Source organism: Ursus americanus, chromosome 6, assembly GCF_024610735.1.
Source record: "Ursus americanus isolate L20-20 chromosome 6, mUrsAme1.1.p, whole genome shotgun sequence".
Lineage (NCBI taxonomy): Eukaryota > Metazoa > Chordata > Mammalia > Carnivora > Ursidae > Ursus > Ursus americanus.
The window spans coordinates 32,131,406-32,154,169 of record NC_142132.1 but is presented as its reverse complement, the minus strand read 5'-3'; the positions used below and the strand labels follow the sequence as shown (position 1 = coordinate 32,154,169).

The following is a 22,764-nucleotide window of genomic DNA, read 5'->3' as shown; positions in this document are numbered from 1 at the left end:
CTACCTTTTTTTCCCCCTTAATCTAGACTTTTAGTGGCTCACCAGTTTGTTCCTGAATTCCAAATTTTTTCATCAGTGGAAGATTCCATAATTTAGCCTACACGTTTCCAATTTTATTTCCTATGCTTTTTCAAGTTCAGTGAGATTAATGTGTTTTCCTCATCCATGCCTTTGCTTCCCCCCACCCCTGGCTTGTTCTTTCCAGTCCTTTCTGCCTATGGAATTAATACCCATCATTTTTGCCCCAGTCCTGATCCAACCTCTTCAGTAAAATCTTTGTCAGTTATCTACCATGAATGTAAGTGATCTCTAACAAAATACTTTATGCTTGTAAGAAAATTCAAATAATAGCGAATACATTAGAGTAAAACAAATGCCCTTCATTCTTAGTCCAGTCCTCCAGAGGAGAACTGCTTAATATTCAGATTCCTTGTTGTTTTTCTATATATATTTAAGTGTATGTGACATATTTGGTTATTACTTCTTTTGACGACCATATTGGAGAGCACAATTCTAGAGGCTTAATCATATTTAAGTTTGATTTTTCTTTTGGCAAGAATATTTCAAGAATGGTGGTATGTACTTCATACTGCATCATAACAGGAAACATCATCTGGTGGTCTTTTCTTGTGATGTTTAGTTGAACCAGTACACTGTTAGCCTGATCTCCCCATTTTAAAGATCCCAGTTATTCTCCCACTGAATGATTTTATCTATCTCATTTTTTTAAATTGTTGTAGATAGCTACTTGACTGTTAATATAGTAAAGTAATAGTTGTTAAAAGGCCAGCCTTTGGAGCTACACTGTCTGCCATTTATGACCTTCAGCAAATGACTGCATATCTCTGTGCCTTAGTTTCCTCTGTTGTGAGTTAGATGCCTCACCGGGTTTTATCGAGGATCAAATGTGTTAAATGTTTAAAACAGTGCATGATATGTTTTGTCAGTAGATATTGTTAATATATTGATTTAGAAGTGCTATTTTGCTGTCTGTGCATTGGCATTTATTTGCATGGGAAATGCTTTATTGGATAATATTCATTGTATCTGTCTGGCAGTGAGACCAAGTCACATTGTGGGAAAACAAAGTGCCATTTAAATGATTTAAAAAAAAAAACAACCCTCATATATGTCTAACATCTATGATTTTTTTTTAAGATTTTTATTTATTTATTTGACAGAGAGAGAGAGTGCAAATGCGTGCGCACAAGCAGGGGGAGAAGGAGAGGGAGAAGCAGGCTTCCCGTGCAGAAAGCCTGATGAGGGGCTTGATCCCAGGACCATGGGATCGTGACCTGAGCCAAAGGCAGTCATGGGGTGCCTGGGTGGCTCAGTTGGTTGAGCATCTATGATTTTTAATAAGAAAAACATTAGCAGAAAAGGGGATTTGTTACATTTGAGTTTGTAGCGAAGAAAAAAATATTGATCATAATTTTACATATATGTCCTAGATGTTAGGAAAGAAAATTATGAAAAAGAAAAAGAAATGAATGACCTTTTGACTCTCAAAAGCCGTATAGTTCTTTGGGATGGGAGTTAATATAAATGAGCATCACAGTCTTAAATAACTTGCGAAAGAAGTCTCGAAAAATCCGGTGCAGTTATCCAAAGGAGCTCTCAGATTAACAGAGCTTAGATTTACTAGATGGAAGGGGAGATGTAGAACTAAAGAACTATAAAACAATAATACAAACCTTTATAAACACTGGCAGTAACCATAACGCAAGGTGGAGTTTATAGAAAATGCTTAAGATAATATAAATTTTTTAAAAAGTAATATCTCAAATTAGAAGCTTAAGCCTCAACAAGACCATCAAATTTTTAAGGGGGATAGAACCATCAGTTTATTATTTTATAACTGTTTGATTCGGTAGGGAGAAATAGTCTTTGAGTTGGAAAAGATAATAATAATATAAAAAAGCATCATAGGCCATGGTAGGAAAGCAGCCAGTAAGTGATGCACTTGATCACTTCAAGTGCATTTCCTTTTCTTCATTTAAATTAATGTCTTCTGTAGCTGCCAGTAAGGACTTGGAAATCTGCCCATGAAATTGTATAATCTTTAAGAATTTCTTTTTTTTTAAATATTTTATTTATTTATTGGAGAGAGAGAGAGAGAGAACACATGCGAGTCTGGGTAGGGGCAGAGGGAGAGGGAGAGAAACCCAAGCAGACTCCGGATGAGTACAGAGCCCCATGACACAGGGCTCAATCTCAGGATCCCAAGATGACAATCTGAGCTGAAACCAAGAGTCAGACAGGCACTTAACTGAGTCACCCAGATGCCCCTTGGAGAATTTCATGAAAAATATATTTGTTACCTAGAGATGATCAAATCTAGATTTTTTTAAAAGGGAATAATGTGGATTCTGGAAATTATAAGCCTATAATTGTTATTGATCTTTGTTAGATTTCTGGAAATAATTTCAGTAGAAGTCTTTGAACATGTATGAAAAAATGCTCATCTGTAGAAATTTAAAGGTATCCACCAAGAACATACCATGTCAGATTAACTTCATTTCTTCTGATAGGATTATCTGTTCAGATGAATTAGAAAAATAATAATAGATTCTTAATTTTAGTGGTGTATTTGACAATCTTTTGCCATATTTTTGGATAAGAAATGATGGTAAATTGTTGTTTACATTTAGAGTAAATAGGTAGGTTTACAGTATTTAGTTTCAAAGAAGGTCAAAATTGAAAACCAACATTTGATTACAGGTTCAGTTTTATTTTGGGAGAGATCTTCAAGGCATTACAAAAGGATTATGCCTGTGCCCACATTTCCATTATTGATCTGACTGAAGAGTTAGAAAGTAGGCTTATTTGCTTGTAGATTATTCAAAGCTGGACTTGGATAGCTGATACCATAGAAGGCAATCAGGAACATCTCCCTAAAACCTTAACTCATTAACATAGTGCATTTGTATCTTTGCCTTCTCTTAACGTACTTTGATACTTCATATGTAATATGAATTCATGATTTAGATCGCTTCAGGGAGAAAAAGTGACTTTTTTTTGCTCTGCCTCATAGTTTTACCAAATTAATGTATGAATTGTATCTTTTATTATAGTGTAATATCCTTAATGATACAGATTTAATAATACAAACTGAAAATTGGAAAAGATTCTGCATAAAGTATATTTTTATCTATTCTAGGAATATGAAGCACGAACAGGGAGGACCTGTAAACCACCACCTCAGTCTTCAAGACGTAAGAATTTTGAATTTGAGCCACTTTCTACCACTGCCCTGATTCTTGAGGATCGACCATCGTAAGTATTCTGGTTGGCATCAAGCACACTGTTTATATTTCAGACTTCAATTTAATTTAAACTTCAATTTAAATTTCAATTTAAATATATTGAGAAATTAGATATAGAAATAGCTTTTTTATTTTTATTTTTTATTTTTTTTTAAGATTTTTATTTATTTATTTATTTGACAGAGAGAGAGAGAGAGACAGCCAGCGAGACAGGGAACATAAGCAGGGGGAGTGGGAGAGGAAGAAGCAGGCTTCCAGTGGAGGAGCCTGATGTGGGGCTCGATCCCAGAATGCCGGGATCACACCCTGAGCCAAAGGCAGACGCTTAACGACTGAGCCACCCAGGCGCCCCCTAGAAATGGCTTTTTTATTTATTTATTTTTTATTTATTTATTTTTTTAAAGATTTTATTTATTTTTATTTGACAGAGATAGAGACAGCCAGCGAGAGAGGGAGCACAAGCAGTGGGAGTGGGAGAGGAAGAAGCAGGCTCCTAGCGGAGGAGCCTGATGTGGGGCTCGATCCCACAATGCCGGGATCACGCCCTGAGCCGAAGGCAGTCGCTTAACCGCTGTGCCACCCAGGTGCCCCTAGAAATGGGTTTTTTAAAGAAAAATTTAAAAATCTCAGTCATGTGTCCTAAAACTGTCCAGACTTTATACATATTTCCTTGAAGTATCTCTGAGCCAATGTATGAAACATAAAATCTTTGCTTTTTTCATATCTTATTTCAACCCTCCTGCCTTATCTTAACAGGATAAGGCAATTATTTTTCCTTTCTTGACATTTAATATGTACTTAAGATGTATTTGCCTTTGCCTTTTGGACAAATTTTGAAATTGCAACTTGAAATAATAACTACTGACTGTCAACTAGTTGGTTTACTATTGTAAAGAATAAATTCTTTTTTTTTTTTTGGAAGATTTATTTATTTGAGAGAGAGAGAGTATGAGCAGGGGAGGGAAGAACAGAGGGAGAGGAAGAAGCAGACTTCCCGCTGAGCAGGGAGCCCCACATGGGGCTTGATCCCAGGACTCTGGGATCATGACATGAGCCGAAGGCAGATGGTTAACTAACTGAGGCACCCAGGCGCCCCAAGAATATATTCTTAATACCCAGCAAAACATTTTACATTCTTCCGTTTGCTTTTTCTGCCCTTCCCATCTCAGTCTTCCACAAAGCTGGTGTTCTTCAAAATAGTGTCGTTTGATATCAAACAAAAGACACCTTCCCTAGGGAAAGACCCTTTGGTTCTTAACTCCTTTTCCCCCTTCTTGGGCTCTCTGGATCTGTTCTTTTTCTTCTTCTAGACTTCTCTTTCCTTCCAGTTTAAAAATGCCTAACCTGGGGCTCCTGGGTGGCGCAGTCGTTAAGTGTCTGTCTTCGGCTCAGGGCGTGATCCTGGCATTCTGGGATCGAGCCCCACATCAGGCTTCTCTGCTAGGAGCCTGCTTCTTCCTCTCCCACTCCCCCGCTTGTGTTCCCTCTCTCGCTGGCTGTCTCTCTGTCAAATAAATAAATAAAATCTTTTAAAAAAAAAGAGTGATTTGTAGTTTCTAGAATATAGATCATTTACATCTGTGGTTAAGTTAATTCCAAGATAATGTATGATTTTTGTTGCTATTGTAAATGGAATGGATTCCCTAATTTCTCTTTCTTCAGTCTCATTGTTCTTGTATAGAAATGCAACTGATTTCTGAGCATTGATTTTGTATCCCGCCACATTACTGAATTGCTCTATAACTTCTAATAGTTTGGGGGTGGAGTCTTTTGGGTTTTCCATATAGAGTATCATGTCACCTGCGAAGAGAGACAGTTTGACTTCTTCTTTACCGATTTGAATACCTTTTATCCCTTTTTGTTGTCTGATTGCTGTTACAAGGACTTCTAGTACTATGTTGAATATAATGGCGAGAGTAGGCATCCTTGTCGTGTTCCTGATCTTAAGGAAAAGGCTTTCAGCTTTTCCGCATTGAGAATGATATTCGCTGTAGGCTTTTCATAGATGGTTTTTATGAGATTGAGGAATGTACCCTCTATCCCTACACTCTGAAGGGTTTTAATCAGGAAAGGATGCTGTATTTTGTCAAATGCTTTTTCTGCATCTATTGAGAGGATCATATCGTTCTTGACTCTTTTCTTGTTGATATGATCTATCACATTGATTGATTTGCGAATGTTGAACTACCCTTGCATCCCAGGGTTGATTCCCACTTGGTCATGATGGATAATCCTTTTAATGTACTGTTGGATCCTTTTAGCTAGGATCTTGTTGAGAATTTTGGTGTCCATATTCATCAGGGATATTGGTCTGTAGTTCTCCTTTTTGATGGGGTCTTTGCCTGGTTTGGGGATCAAGGTAATACTGGCCTCATAGAATGAGTTTGGTAGTTTTCCTTCTGTTTCGAGTTTCAAACAGCTTCAGGAGAATAGGTGTTATTTCTTCTTTGTATGTATGGTAGAATTCCCTGGGGAATTCTTCAGGCCTGGACTCTTGGGGGAGATTTTTGATCACTGCTTCAATCTCTTCATAATTAATCAGTCTGTTTAAAAAATCAATTTCTTCATGTTTCATTCTTGGTGGTTTATAGGTTTCCAGGAAGGCATCCATTTCTTCCAGGTTGTTTAATTTATTGGCATAAAGCTGTTGATAAAAGTTTCTAATGATTCTTCCTATTTCATTGGTGTTGGTTGTGATCTCTCCCCTTGCTTTCATAATTTTATTAATTTGGGTCCTTTCTCTGTTCTTTTGAATAAGTCTGGCCAGTGGCTTATCGATCTTATTTATTCTTTCAAAGAACCAGCTTCTAGTTCTGTTGATCTGCTCTCCTGTGCTCCTGGTTTCCAGTTCAGTGATCTCTGCTCTAATCTTTATCAATTGCCTTCTCGTGCCTGGGCCTGTTCTTCTGTTCCAGCTCCAGCTTCTTGAGGTGAGAATATAAAATCTGCATTTTAGATTTTTCTGTTCTGTTGAGAGTGAGGCTTGGATGGCTATGTATTTTCCCCTTAGGACCGCCTTTGCAGTGTCTCATAGATTTTGGACTGTTGTGTTTTCATTCTTGTTGGTCTCCATAAATTGTTTAAATTGATTTTTAATTTCCTGGTTTACCCAATCATTCTTGAGCAGGATGGTTCTTAGTTTCCAAGTGTTTGAGTTTCTTCCAAATTTTTCCTTGTGATTGAGTTCCAATTTCAAAGCATTGTGGTCTGAGAATATGCAGGGAGTAATTTCAGTCTTTTGGTATTGGTTGAGACCTGTTTTTTGACCCAGTATATGGTCTATTCTGGAGAAAGTTCCAAGAGCAATTGAAAAGAATGGGTATTCTGCTGTTCTGGGGTGTAGTGTTCTGTATATATCTATGAGGTCCATCTGGTCTAGTATGTCATTCAAACCTCTTGTTTCTTTGTTGATTTTCTGCTTAGGTGATCTGTCTATTGCTGATAGTGGAGTGTTGAGGTCCCCTACGATTAACGTATTATCATCTATATGTCTCTTTATTCTGGTTAAGAGTTGGCTTGTGTATCTAGCTGGTCCCATGTTGGGGGCATAGATATTTATAATTGTCATATCCACTTGTTGGATACATCCTTAAAGAATAATATAGTGGCCTTCTGTATCTCTAACTACAGTCTTTACCTTAAAATCTAATCTGTCTGATATGAGAATTGCTACCCCAGCTTTCTTTTAAGGTCCATTGGCATGAAAAATGGTTTTCCATCCCTTCACTTTCAGTCTGGATGTATCTTTAGGTTCAAGATGAGTCTCTTGTTGACAGCAAATGGATGGGTCATGTCTTTTTTTTTTTTTTTAAAGATTTTATTTATTTATTTGACAGAGAGAGAGACAGCCAGCGAGAGAGGGAACACAAGCAGGGGGAGTGGGAGAGGAAGAAGCAGGCTCCCAGCAGAGGAGCCTGATGCGGGGCTCGATCCCAGAACGCCGGGATCACGCCCTGATCCGAAGGCAGACGCTTAACCGCTGTGCCACCCAGGCGCCCCAAGGGTCATGTCTTTTTATCTAGTCTGCAACCCCGTGGCGTTTTATGGGAGCATTTAGGCCATTCACGTTGAGAGTGATTATTGAGAGATATGATTTTAATGATGTCATGTTGCCTTTGAAGTCTTTGTTTCTATAGATAGTAAATTTCTGTTCTGTATCACTCTTGGGGCCTTTTTACTTTTATAGAACCCCCCTTAATATCTCCTGTAGGGCTGGTTTTGTGGTTATGAATTCGGTCAGTGTCTGCCGATCCTGGAAGGTCCTTATCTCTCCATCAATTCTGAATGACAGCCTTGCTGGATAAAGGATCCTGGGCTGCATGTTCTTCTCGGATAGAGCTTTAAAAATACCCTGCCAACCCTTCCTCTCTTTCCAGGTCTGTGTAGACAGGTCTGACATTATTCTGATATTTTTGCCTCTGTACGTGAGAAATCTCTTCGCCCTGGCCACTTTCAATACTGTATCCTTGGATCTAATATTTGCGAAATGCAGTATGATGTGACGTGGGTCGTGTAGGTTTGCCGTGGTTGACCTTGGGAGGGGTCCTCTCTGCCTCTTGAACACGAATGCTTTGTTCCTTTGCCAGATTAGGGAAGTTTTCAGCTACAATTTGTTCAAATATCTCTTCTAATCCTCTCTCCACCCCCTTGGGGATGCCGATGTTTCTGTCATTGGAACATTTCATTGAGTCCGTAATCTCCCGTAATCTACATTCTTGAGATTGGATTTTTTTGAGGCAAGTTTCTGTTTTAACTTTCTCTTCTACCATCCCATCCTCCAATTCACAAATTTGTTCTTCTGCCTCATTTACTCTGGCCATCAGAGCATCTAGTTTTGACTGCATTTGATTCATAGCATTTTTAATTTCTGCCAGATTCGTTCTCAATTCCGCTCTTAGAGATTCTATATTCTCGTTAATATTTTTGTTAATATTTTTTTCACGTCTACACATCATCTTGACCGTTGTTACTCTCAACTCCATTTTTGACTATTTGGTTATATCCATATCCATCAGTTCTGTGGCAGAGGCCACAGACTCATTATCTTTTCTTTGCTGGGGGAGGGGGATTTCTCCTTGTCATTCTGATGAGGAGAGGGTGCCCAGAGCCCAAATTATTGACCAGGACCCAGGCAGTGTGCACTTGTTTTATAGGGACCTTAGGGATGTCGGCTTCTTGATTTTTCAGGCTGCCTTCTGGGGGAGAGGCCTGCCGTGCTGATAATCAGACAACCCTGTTTGGGTAGAGTCGCCCTGTCCCCTGCGAGGAGGGATGGGGATGGGCACACTCTGAGCTGGTATTTCCGGGCTTTTGTTCTCTGGCGGCTTTCCCTGGCAGTTTTCTGTGACTCTTCTGAGAGTCAGAGCAGCAGTGGCCCTATCCTAGCCTCTGTCTCAGAATAGATTGCAGTCCACTCACTCTCCCCTAAGCTCTCTTGGCCACTTTAACTCTGTTTCTGTCAGTGCTGCCAAAAACCCTGCAGCGTCCCGGGTTGTGCACCCCACAGCCGGTGTCCCAGCCCTCGCTTCCAGGGCCGGCGCGTCTCTGTCCTTTGTGCTTCTAACACCGCCAGCCGCCCCCGGTTCCCGTGCGCTCCCAAGCTCTCTGTTTCATTGTGGTTCGCGTGCTTTCTGGAGCACCGGTTTTCATTCTGGTCTTGCGCACACCCTCCCGAGCTCTCGTTTCAGTCTAGTTTGACTGTGTGCTCCGGAGCTCCGGTTGTCAGTCTGGTCGCACGAGAGCTCCCAAGCTCCCAGTTTCAGTCTAGTTCGAGTGTGCGCCGGAGCTCCGGTTTTCAGTCTGGTCGCAGGCACGTTCCCCGGCCCACGGTCTCAGTCCGCTTTCTCGTGGGTGCCGGTCTGAAAGTCTGGCCCACTCCCCAGTGCAGGAGGCTACTGCTTCCCGGCGCCCGAGCGTGGCGGCTCCCTCCCCCTTACGTTTATCTTCCAATATCTGTGCGGGGATTCACAGCTCCCCGCTTGGTACCTCAATACTCAGGGCTGGAGATGTTCATTTGTAGAGATCCAGATGTATCTTCCTGTGTCTCAGGCTGATTCCGTGGGTATTCAGGATGGTCTGGTAGATATCCAGCTCTACTTAGGAGACCAGCTGAAAAAGGGGACCCCTACTCCTCCCCCACCTTTTTCCTCCTCGTATATATATTTTTTCATTCCTGTTACATTCCTTCACACTAAAGAGTTGTGATCATGACGCTCCTTTCGAAGGACTGGTGAACATGTTCCTATTTATTTTTCCATTGGTTAAAAAAAAAAAAAGATTTTCAGAAATTTAGTTATGAGAACATGTTTTCAAATTCATCCAAAATGAATTACGTTCTTTACAAGGACTGTTCATTTCTTCCAGGAGTTCATAAAAATTCTATGCAAGAAGTTCTGTTCTAAACCGTATTTGGGACATATTTTTCTTCATGTCAAATTTATTTTACAACCAAACCTATTTCTTTAAATCCTGCCTTCATACCTTTGCTCATTTATTGCGTTCACTTGGGATGCAGTTATCTCATTTCCACTTCTCACCTATGGAATCCTTTAAGGACTAGGCTTTATCTTTGCCATCCAGTCAAGTCTTTGACTTCAACCTTCGGTGATTTCTGCTCCTCCTAAAATTTTCTTGTAACTTATACAGACAGTTCCACAAAATCGGAACTTGAAGTAGTACACTAGACACAGTAAATTTATAAGAAGATCTCAGGGTACCGAAAATGTATAAACAATGAAAAGAATGACTTTCTTTTCCACACTACTACCTGAAATTAATATGGGAATTATAATAAATATTATAGTTTCTATGCTGTTTCTGTGTGATTTTGTTCATCTGTAAGGTAGAGGTTCAACTTGATAGCAACTGTTCCCTTCAGTTTTGAGATGCTGCAATTTCATTAAAAATTTTGTTCACCTTTCTAAAATTGGGGGGGGGAGGTTTGGGGGAAGTGATTTATATGATTTAACATTTATGTAGCTAAAGCCAACAAACAAAAGCTTTAGAATATGGGCATACCTGATCACTCATCCCTTCTCTGCTTCCACAATTGAAAAACAGATCTAGAGAACCAATGACAATGAAAACTCTGACTTTATCAAGGATAAAACCAGATGAGAATGCATGGCTGCAACCTGCATATTAAATGGCATCCAGGGGCACTGGTGGCTCACTTGGTTAAGTGCCTGCCTTCAGCTCAGGTCATGATCCTGGGATCCTAGGATCCTACCCAGCAGGGAATCTGCTTCCTCTCCCTCTGCGCCTTCCCCCATTTGTGTGCTAGCTCTCTCTCAAATAAATAAATTCTTAAAAAATAAATAAATATAAATAAATGGCACTCTAGGGTGCCTGGGTGGCTCTGTTGGTTAAGCATCTGACTGTTGATTTCAGCTCAGGTCATGATCTCAGCGTCATGAGATTGAGCCCCACGTTGGGCTCCATACCTTAATACTTAGGGTACTGAAAGCTCTGGTCTTCCTCAAAATGTCAAAGATTGGTAGGATCGTTACCATATGGACCATTCACCTTTGGAGCATAATTATTGAATATGTACAATCTACCAGGGTTTTTACATTTATGATGATTTGAAGAAGGGGATGCCAATACAGAATAATTAATAAGCTGATGATTGTTTATGTACTATTTTGGTTTAGAGTATGTATATAAGTACTCACTTAAAAAAAAATGAAATCACAATTGAAAAACCTGACATAGGACTCTCTGAAAAGTTCTATTTCCTAAACAGTGTTTAACTCCTTCCTGTAAATCATTTCATGCTAAGACTGGAGTGCTTACAACTGATATAAATAAAGCTCTCTGATAACCTCTTCTCAAAACCTTCTTTTAGGACCAGGTCGACATAGTTTGGGGAACTGTCTGGAAAAAATCAAGGCGTGAATTGTCAGTGAAACAGTAACATGTATATAAAGGGACTGTACTCTCTTAATAATTAGACCTTTATAACTGTGGTTTTGAGACATAGTTCTATGTTACTTAAATCTGTGATCTTTGTGCTTATCGAGAGTTTTCTTACATAAATGACCTGGATAACAAGTTACTGCTCTTTCTTTTTCTAGAGTCTAGACCTGTAGTCTCCATTATAGTAACAACTAGCCACATGTCGCTATCTAAATTGAAATTTAATTAATTAAAATAAAATAAAATGTAAATTTCATTCCCTCGGGCACATTAGCCACATTTCAGGTGCCCAGTGGTGACATGTGGCTAGTGACTGCTGCATTCTGAACAACACAAAAGAGCATTTCTGTCATTGCAGAAAGCTTTAGTACTGGTCTAGACTATGTGAAGAAACTGAGGTTGTGCAGAGAAGAGATCTATTTAGATCTATAAATTCTAATTTCTTCATAAATAGAAGACCAGATCCCCCAAATTGTGCTCTTAAGTTTAGACGAGTCTTTTGCTGAAACTTGTTGAAAAAAAAACAAGAAAGGATTAAAGTATAAAAAACATTAAGATTCACACCAGGAAAAGCAGGCAGCATTCTAACTGAAGGAAATGATCAGGTCCTTTTGGTGGAAAATAATAGTAACTGGTGAGAAGTCTTAAGAGTAGATTTATAGTGGGGTGCCTGGGTGGCTCAGTCAGTTAAGCATCTGCCTTCGGCTCAGGTCATGACCTAGTGGTCCTGGGATCGAGCCCTGTGTTGGGCTCCCTTCCTCAGCGGGGAGTCTGCTTCTCCCTCTCCCTCTGCTGCTCCCCCTGCTTGTGCTCTCTCTCTCTGTGACAAATAAATAAAAATCTTTTAAAAAAAATAAAGCTAGATACTAAGGAGGTGGAGAAATTAGTCTTTATTATAGGATGGCAATCAAAGTTCTACTTTTTTATTTTTTGGCCTTCTTTTGGATAAAATATTTTGTTGCCTTTTGATTTCATCTATTATTGATGAGTTGGCTATATTTTTAATATTTTATTAGTAGTTTCTCTATAATATATATCTTGACTATTCATGGACTACTTTCATGTGATATACCATTTCACATATATAAGAACATTACAGCAATATACTTCCACTGTACATGTTATAAACCCCATGTATTAGTGTTCTTCAGAGAAGTGGAAATGCCATGTATTAAGTCCTTCTTTATCTATATCCTATATGTAAGAGATTTATTATAAGGAAGTGGCTCTCATGAATTTGGAGACTGAGCAGCCTGAAGATCTGCAGTCAGTAACCTGGAGACCCAGGAGAGCTGATGTTCCATGTCCAGTTCAAGTCCCAAGGCTGTGAAATAGGAAAGATGATAGTGTAATTTCCAGTCCAGGTCCAAAGGCAGGAGAAGACCCATGTCCCATCTCAAAGGCAGGCAGGCATAGAAAGAGAGAGAGGGAGAGAAAGGGAGAGAGAAAGTTTGACACGCAAAACTAACCATCACATCCCACCATACAATTTTATTTTTTTTATTTTCTAAGAATTTGAATAAGTAGATTTCCATCTGCCCTTATTTCCTTCTACTGAATGTCATTTTTTAAAAGTTTTTCTTTATTAGAGAGAGAGAGAGAGCACGTGGGTGTGAGAGAGCCACAAGCAGAGGGGTGGGCAGAGGGAGGGGGAGAAGCAGACTCCCTGCTGAGTAGGGAGCCCCACGTGGGACTTGATCACAGGACCATGACCTGAGCCAAAGGCAGACGCTTAACTGACTGAGCCACCCAGGTGCCTCACAGAATTTTCTTTTGACACTTTTTCTAGTGCTGGTCTGCTGTCTGAATTCTTTTACTCTCTGAATGCTTTTTAAGATTTTTCTTTATCTCTTGATTTTCATGAATTTGATGATATACTTTGATTTGGTTTTCCTCATGTTCCTTTTGTTTGGGGTTCATTGAACTCTGATGTGTCTGCATTTATAATTTTCTATCAACTTTGGAAAAATTGTAGCCTTTAGTCAACTTTTTTGTCTGCTTCCTCTCCCCTTTCTTCTGAGTCAGTTAAACATATGTTGCTTGATATTGGTCATATCCCACAACTCGAGCTGTTCTGGGGGGTGTTGAGGGATATTTTTTCTCTTTGTATTTCATTTTGTCAAGATTTCTATTATATCTTTTTTTTTTTTTTAAAGATTTTATTTATTTATTTGACAGAGATAGAGACAGCCAGCGAGAGAGGGAACTCAAGCAGGGGGAGTGGGAGAGGAAGAAGCAGGCTCACAGCAGACGAGCCTGATGTGGGGCTCGATCCCATAATGCCGGGATCACGCCCTGGGCCGAAGGCAGACGCTTAACCGCTGTGCCACCCAGGCGCCCCAAGATTTCTATTATATCTTAAAGCTCACTTTTTTTTTTTAAAGATTTTATTTATTTATTCGACAGAGACAGAGACAGCCAGCGAGAGAGGGAACACAAGCAGGGGGAGTGGGAGAGGAAGAAGCAGGCTCATAGCAGAGGAGCCTGATGTGGGGCTTGATCCCATAACGCTGGGATCACGCCCTGAGCCGAAGGCAGACGCTTAACCGCTGTGCCACCCAGGCGCCCCTAAAGCTCACTTTTTTTCCCCCTGAAGTTTATAATCTGCTGTCAGGCCCATCTTTTGTGTTTTTCAGTTTAGAAATTGTACTTTTCATCTATAGAAGTTTGACTTGGAACCTGAGTTTTTCTTGTCCTGTTCCTGCTGTCTTCTACCTTCTTGAGTATGTTTACAACAGTCGTCGTGTCATCCTTGAGTTATAATCCTGTTATCTGACATTTCTGCACTACCTCTGTTGATTTTTTTCCCCTCAGTATAAATTGTATTTTCCTGCTTCTTTGCTTCCTTGGTAACTTTTATTGGACACTAGATTTTGTGATTTTACATAGTTGAATGCTGGACTTTTGTATTCCTTTAAATATTGTTTGGCTTTAGTCTCGTACAGAGTTCTTTGGAATTGGCTTGCCCCTTTTAATCTAATCTTTGTTAGAGTGATTCTAGAAGAGCCTTTAGTTTAGAACTAGTATCCTTACTACTGAAGCAATAAACCCTAACGATTCTATCCGATACCCTGTCTATTAGGAGGTCTTTCCACTCTGGCTGGCCCAGTGTGATCTTGGAGAATATTCTACCTATTCCTTTCTGTCATTTCTTTCCTTGGCTACCGTAATTTAATCACGCACATGCATAAATAGTACTCAGCCAGAAATTTGGGGTGACCCCTCAGTAGCTCCACTCTCTCTGTACTCTGATCTGCAAAGTCTGGCTGTGGACTCCTCAACTCCAAACTCTGTTTCCTCAACTCAGCAAGACTGATGGACTCTGGGTACTTCCTTCTAGCACTGAGACCTGGAAACCCCAGGCTGTGTGCTTAGGCATTTGTAGGGTTACCTTGTTAATTTCCTTTTTCATAAGGATCACTGTCTTGTGCTGCCTGCTGTCCAATGTCTAGAAACTATTGCTCAGTATCTTCTGTTCATTTTTCTAATCAAGGCCTAGAGAAGTCTTAACCATCGTTCCTCCCTGTTACAACATACCTGAGGAATTTAACTTGAGAAGAGGAGGTAAAATGTATGATTTGAAAGTTTGTCACATATCTTTCCCCATCCTAGCCTGTTGAAAATAATTCAAAACACTGAGGGTCACCTGGCTATCTCAGCCATAGAGCAAGTGACTCTTGATCTCAGGGTCATGAGTTCAAGCCCCATGTTAGGCATGGAGCCTACTTTAAAATTTTTTTTTTTAATTAAAAAACCTGACTCCCCAAACCAGACATCATTATATTTGGATATGTGGTAATATTCAAATGTACTTCTTTAGCATAGTCCTATGTCTAAATCACCTGCTCTATGAAGCCATTAATTTTATAAGCCAAAATATAGTATATGCAAGTGATTAACTGATTATCAAATTTGTAGGTAGAGTGTTAATCTTAACACTCTGAAGGTAGGAAGCAATTTGTTATAAAAGTATACCTGCACTTATCATATAACCCGGTAATTCTACTCCTAGGTATTTACCCAAGAGAAATGAAAGCAGATACCCACACAGACTTGAAGTGAATAATTTATAGTAGCTTTATTCATGGTGGCCCTGAACTGGAAATAATCTTAATGTTCATTGACATGGATAAATAGAACACTACTCACCAATTAAAAGAAGTACATTACTAATATGCAGAATAACATGGCTGGATTTCAAAAGCATGCTCAGCAAAAGAAGCTAGACACAAAAGAATCTATATGAAATTCTTTAAAAGGCAGTCAACTACAGGTGCCAGGTGGCTCAGTCAGTTAGGCATGGACTCTTGGTTTTAGCTCAGGTTATGATCTCACAGTCCTGGGATCCAGCCCTGTGTTAGGTTCTACACTCAGTGGGGAGTCTGCTTGAGGATTTCTCTCCCTCTCCCTCTGCTCCCCTGCCCCCCCCACCACTTACTCTCTGTCTCTCTCTCTCTAAAATAAATAAATCTTAAAAAAGAAAAAAAGGCAACCAAGTAATGTATAGAGATAGAAATCAGAGATGTGATTGCCTAAGGTAGAAAGTGGGTAAGTAAATACTGGGGCACCTGAGTGGCTCAGTCGTTAAGTGTCTGCCTTCGGCTCAGGGCGTTGATCCCGGCTTTCTGGGATTGAACCCCATATCAGCTCCTCTGCTGGAAGCCTGCCTCTTCCTCTCCCACTCCCCCTGCTTGTGTTCCCTCTCTCGCTGGCTGTCTCTATCTCTGTCAAATAAATAAATAAAATCTTTTTAAAAAGAAAAAAGAAAGTGGGTAAGTATTGAGTGCAGAGAGGTCATAACGACACTTTGTAGAATGATGGAACTGTACCTTGATGAATATGTTGGTTGCACAGGTATATACATTTGTTAAAACTCATCAGACTGTATCCTTGAAATATGTTCATTCATTTTATTGTATGAAAATTATGCCTCAAAAAAACTGACTAAAAAAACTAGTAAGTGGGTTTAACAACCTAGAAATACTGGCTGAAATCTAACACACTTAAATAATATATAAACATGTATACATCAGACATATAAATATAATAACATTTATATAACAAATATTAGCAACCTGAATTCTGATTCTTTTCTAAAATGCAGAGTTCTTTTCAACCTTGTACTTCCTTAAGGTATGAAATGAGGTTAAGATAGAAATTCTTTGTATTTGGCTATAAAAAGGAAAAAGTTGATACATTTAAAAGTTAGTTTTTAAAAAATTGACTTAAAACATTTTTTTTTCCAGAAATCTTCCTGCCAAATCTGTGGAAGAAGCTTTACGTCACCGACAAGAATATGATGAGATGGTGGCTGAGGCTAAAAAACGAGGTATAAAATTTAACTCCGATTGGTATTTTTAACTTACTGATGTCAGTTAGGAAGCTAACCCATTGGTTAATTACAACAGGAAGGTAGATGATGAAATTGATTAAGCCCATCTTTAAGATGATGCTAATTTCTTAGTTTTCTAACTAAATCTGTTGTTAAAAACAAAATGTCAGGGATGCCTGGGTGGCTCAGTCAGTTGTGCGTCTGCCTTTGGCTCGGGTCATGATCCCAGGGTCCTGAGATTGAGTCTCATGTCAGGCTTCTTGCTCATCGGGGAGTCTGCTTCTCTCCTGCCTGCTTCTCCCCTGCTTGTACTTGTGTGCTCTCTCTCCTCTGACAAATAAATAAAAACCTTTAAAAAAAAAAGCCATACTTTTTCTACAAGTACTTTTACAAAACTAATAGGAGAAGGGCAGCAGACTATCTAAGAGAATTCTTGTAATTGCAGTCATAAACCTTGGACTATTATTTTAACTTATGAATGGAGAGATATGAATTTATTTCATGAAATTCATTTTTACAGTTTTTAAGCTTTTACTATTTTATAATTTAATAATTTTAACACTTTAAGGTAATTTCCTATATGACTGAGAATACAATTTGAAATTAGAATTTGCTTTTGTGATTAATGAAGTCTTTCTAGAATCCCAGTTGTGTCATTTGGAAAGGCACATAAATGTATATTCAGGTATATAAATACATTTATTTATTCGTTCTCTCCTCCAGCCAAAAAGCATAATGTAAGGATAATTTAATAGTATTTATTTACTGAGCACTGTTAGTTCAGGATACATATTCAGAAAATACTATACAGCTATATGTATTTTTAGACATATGCCTTTTAACAACAAACTTTTTTTCTTCGACTTAAGTGAGTAGAATACTATCATAGTATACATTTCTATTTTGTGGTACTATTTTGGAAATGAAGTTAATTTTTTAATGTTATAAGAAACCTGTAAGGCCAGTTATATTTTTCTAAAAGCCCTAATCATTTAAATATTGGTTGAGTTTATTTTATTATCTAGAATTTGAAATATTCCTGACATACCCAACACATTTTAATTGACTTTGAACTTTGACTTTACTAGTTGATTAATGTTTCATAGTTATTGATAAGTACATGATCCTAACAACATGATATGGTAGAAATAACATTAAATTGGGAAATCAGAAGGTAATAGCTTTACATCAAAGAACAATACATAGAGCATGATTCTAGTTAGTAGAAGAAACACAGGAAAAATAAAACCAGACAAAATCAGGGAGAGAGACAAACCATAAGAGACTCTTAATCATAGGAAACAAACAGGTTTGCTGGAGGGGTGGGGGATGGGGTAACTGGGTGATGGGCATTAAGGAGGGCACTGGATGGAACGAGCACTGGGTGTTATATAAGACGGATGAATCACTGACCTCTACCTCAGAAACTAATAATACACTATATGTTAATTAATTGAATTTAGATTAAAAGGAAACCCCCCAAAAAAGAAGGTAATAGCTTTAATCTTCTTTGACACTACCTGGATATGACTCTGTAAATAAACCTAGTGTTAGTTTCCTCAGGTCTGAAGTGCGTGGGTCTGGTTGACTAGATTTAGGCTAAAACCTTTTTTGGCTTACTTTATTTTTTAACACTTTTTTGTTTTAAAAGCAGTGGAACTCTCTACAAAGAAACCTTATATAGGGGCACCTGTCAGTTGGTTGAGCTTCTGACTCTTGGTTTTGGCTTGGATCATGATCTCATGAATTGTGGGATTGAGCCTCAGCCAGGCTCTGTGCTGGGTGGGGAGTCTGCTTGAGATTCTCTCCCTCTCCTTCTATCCCTCCCCCAACTCCTGTTCATTCTCTCTCTCATAAAATAGATCTTTAAAAAAAAAAGGGAAACCTCATATAGAATCTGAATACATACAACAAATGAAAGAGGAGCTGCTTACTTGGCCTCCTGCTTGCCCCTTAAAATGATTTCTGAGGCATTTGTGAAACAATTAGTAAACATTTTGGTTAGCTGACCTCTGAAGCCCCCACTTGTTCTAAAATTATATATAACTATAAACAAACATATATAAAGCATTGTATATAATTATTATATATTTATATTCATGCATTAATATATAACATATACTATGATATACAGCATGTAATAAATATATTAATGACATTATACATAATTGTATAAAATATATGATTATAATGTATGACAATATATAATTGTATATCATATATAATTATTTTATGTACATATCTGTTCTCTTTGAGGCATCTCGTTTCAAAATTGTGACTTCTGATTTTCTGTTATGCATAATTATAATATATACTATGTAATAATATATAATAATATATGTATAATTATGTATATATTTATCACTTCTCTTTTTGAGACATCTCTTGTTTCAGAGTTGTGACTTCTGATTTTCAGAGGAATGTTGTATATGTGTGTACGTTACAGTTTTTTAAATTTCAATCTAATTAGTAAAGTGGGATATTGTAGTAGAAAGGGTTAACTATAATAGTGCCATGGCAAATTATTTTTTAATGTCATTTAATGTCGTTTTTCAAAAAGATTCATTTCTTTATTTTAGAGAGCATAAGCAGGGGGAGAGGGAGAGAGAGAATCTCAAGCAAACTCCCTGCTGTGCACGGAGCCTGATGTGGGCCTCAATCTCATGACACTGAGGTCATGACTTAAGCAGAAACCAAGAGTTGGATGCTTAACCAACTGAGCCACCCAGGCGTCCCAATGTCATTTTTACTGCCTTTTTTTTTTTAGACTTAGGTAGAAGGACAAGGGCATATGATCTAGTTTTTTTGTATTGAAATAATTTTTGCTTGTTTAAAACAGAAATTAAAGAAGCCTATAAAAGGAAAAAAATAATGAAAGAACGATTTAAACAGGAAGAAAATATCGCAAGTGCAATGGTAATTTGGATCAATGAAATACTGCCCAATTGGGAAGTAATGTAAGTAAGCAGACTTTTCCTGAATTTCAGTCTGTCTTCAAAGACCTCATGTTTCTAATTCTCTATTTTTATTACTTCCAACATATATCTTATGCTTTGGCTAAATGATACTGTTAATCAGTGTCTGAAAAATTTCATGATTATTTCTGTGCCTTTAATTTTATAAATCCCTCAATCTCTAATACCTCCCTTACTGACCACCCTGTATGCCTGTCAGAATCTTACCTATCCTTTGAAGATACCCATCTGAAATGCTAGTTGATCCAGGAAGCGTTAATTTCCTCAGTTACCATATTAATTCTGACATATCCTTTGTCACAAGATGCACTGTTAAGGTAATAGCAGGTTTTTGCAAAGAAAAATATGTACATTCATTGTAAGATGCATTTATTAAATGTTAAATATTAAGTGATTTTTAATGTGTTTTCTCATAATCATAAATATGCTATATGTGATCTTTCCCTTCTGTAACTTGCCATCATAGTTTGAGACTAATGTACTTCTTGCTTTACTTTGCCTTCTATTTTCTGATGATGTTTTTGTACATGCCTTATCTTCCCTCTAGACTGGAGAGTAGGAGATGTATTCTGCAGTGCCTAGTGTAGGGTATGCAGAGGGAATTTGTTGAATATTGGTACAATGTGACAGCAAATTAGGCTCTTTACATAAGTCATCACATCTGATTCTTAGAGCCTTTACTCCTACTTACCTTATAGAGAAGCTCAAGGTCAGAAAGGTTAAATGATTTGCCCAAGGTTATACAATTAATGAATAGTTAAACCAGATTTGAACTCAGGTCTCTCTGACTCTAAAGCCTACACTTTTCAGCAGACTACACTGCCTTTTGAAGACAAGGACCTTACCCATAGTAAATACCTTATGGTTTTCTTTTGGTACTGAGTTGACAACAGATTTTTATGTTCCTTTTATCCTGTTTTGTGTGTGTGTGTGTGTGTGTGTGTGTGTGTGTGATTGTCCACATATTTCTGATTCTCTCATTGTACCCTATAAGTGGTCGTTTTAGAAGGCAGCTCCCTTTAAATTACTATTGTCCTCCTTTAGGGTGCTGTGTATACTTTAGGTTTCTGTTGCCCACAAACATCAACCCCGCAGAAAGAATGCATCATATACTTAACCATGTTCTTAAAAATCATTCAGTCACTTGGTCACAGACTAGGTAAACCATCATGCAACTAGTGTTTTTGGTATAAAAAGTAACTCTCTCCTTTTTTTCTCCCCCTTTAATTCTAGGCGTAGTACGAGAAGAGTTCGAGAATTGTGGTGGCAGGGATTGCCCCCTAGTGTTCGTGGGAAAGTTTGGAGTCTAGCTGTAGGAAATGAACTAAATATCACTCCTGGTTTGTATTCTGTATTCAGTTACTCCCACACATATGAGTAGCCATCTCCAGAGTTACAAAGCAGATTAGTAGATTGGCATTTAAAAAGACATTACCATATATAATGTCATTTTAAGAGCATGCTTCATTCCCACTCCCTCTAAAACCTGGTATGATTTAATGAGTAAGTTATTACATAAATAAGATTTATGGGTTTTCCTTTGGTTGACAATCATCAGTAACATTATTGACATCCAAATATCCTCACTGTAGGTAACTTCTGGGATTCTAGGTAGCCGTGGATGTATAAGTATATACAAGGAAAAATAAAATAGTCTAATTGTGGAAAGATTTCCCCTCTATTCAAAAAAACATAAATATTGGTGGAAGGCTAGAAGTTTCTTTTCCTACATCTCTACCCAAACCAGTGCTTTCAGGTTTTTTTTTATTTGAAAATTTCAATTATTTGAATTATTTCAATTATTTGAAAATTTTTTCAAATTTGAAAAACAGAAAAAGAAGTAAGAAGACTCTCCAGGAAATGTTTTATTTTTTTAATGCTGTTTAAAACCTTAAAGGATAGAAGTAAAATGTAAAGTAGCTTTGATGCAGTAAAAAAAAATTAAGATAAAATGAGGATAATATCAAATAGAGGAAAATGTGAAGTAGTTAATAATAAAAAGCTCTAAATAGGTCTGAGTGATAATGCCAATGGTGGACAGTGGCACCACAGGAAGACTTAGGAACTCTGGGATAATAATGTGAATATAGATTGTTGCTGTTACTTAAAAAGTGTTATTCATATACTAATTTTTTTAAAAATCAGGCAATAGTAAGGTACAAATTGTATGTTTCTTCCTGCTCTTCTACACGAACTCCTGCTTTTGATCCTACTATAAGTACAGGTTAACAGTTTAGTGTATGTTCTTTCAGATCTTTTTTATACACGTAAAAAAAAAGTGTGCATCAACATATGATAAATGTTTAAGGCTTCTCTTTTTCTTTTTTTTCTCCACAAAAAAGAATGTATGCCATAAGCTTATTCCATGGCTTATTTTTTCCACACTATAATCCGCCTTGAACATTCTTCCACGTCACTACATACAAGTGTACTTTATGCATACTGTAGCTGCACTGTATTCCACAGTTTGGCTGTACTATAATTTATTTAATCATTTTCTTAGTGATAGCCAAATCAGTGACATATATGTTAAAAGAACATCAAGGTACTGTTTTTTACCTCTCAAAAGTGATTAAAATAAATGAGAATTACCCACATAGGGTATGACCGATAATAATATAGAAATACTTATCAAAGGCCTCCAAAAGTAATCTTTGACCTATTTATTCTAATTCTAAGAATAAGAAAATTATTAGGATTGGGTACAGAAGCTTTTTTACAAGAATGCCCATTGTAGCAAATCAGCATTATATATATAACTGGACAGAATTATGACAAAAATTTAAGTATTTATCTTTAGTCTTTAAAGTAATGCCAACTTTGAATGGCATGATTATGAATGGTTTTTTAAAAAAGATTTACTTAAGAGAAGGAGAGCATGAGCAGGGGGAGGGGCAGAGGGAGAGAGAGATAAACAGACACTCTGCTGAGTGGGGACCCCGATGCAGGGTTCAATGCCAGGACCCTGAGATTATGACCTGAGCCAAAATCAATAGTCAGATGCTTAACAACCGAGCCACCCAGGCACCCCTATGAATGATTTTTAACATCGATTTTCACAAGTATCCCATAACAAATATGTTACTTTAACCAGACTTTTTTTTTTTTTAATTTTAAAAATATAATTTAAAGGAAGAATTAAGTGGGGTACCTGGCTGGCTCAGTCAGTAGAACATGCGACTCTTGATCTTGGGATTATAAATTCAAGCCCCATGTTGGGGGTAGGAGTTTACTTTTTAAAAAAATAAATAAAAGGAGGAAGAATTTAAAGTTT

At 37.8% G+C, this 22,764-nt stretch overlaps 1 protein-coding gene across 5 annotated transcripts in view; it reads left to right on the top strand.

Annotated features, from left to right (window-relative positions):
* TBC1D12 (TBC1 domain family member 12) overlaps nucleotides 1–22,764 on the top strand; it is a 102,171-nt gene that overhangs the window by 58,630 nt on the left and 20,777 nt on the right. For all 5 annotated transcript variants that reach the window (XM_045810076.2, XM_045810077.2, XM_045810078.2 and 2 more), the window contains 4 exons: nucleotides 3,161–3,276; nucleotides 16,430–16,512; nucleotides 19,355–19,472; nucleotides 20,724–20,830. In XM_045810076.2, coding sequence (XP_045666032.2) covers nucleotides 3,161–3,276; nucleotides 16,430–16,512; nucleotides 19,355–19,472; nucleotides 20,724–20,830 — 424 coding nt within the window. The remainder of the gene's footprint in view (nucleotides 1–3,160; nucleotides 3,277–16,429; nucleotides 16,513–19,354; nucleotides 19,473–20,723; nucleotides 20,831–22,764) is intronic.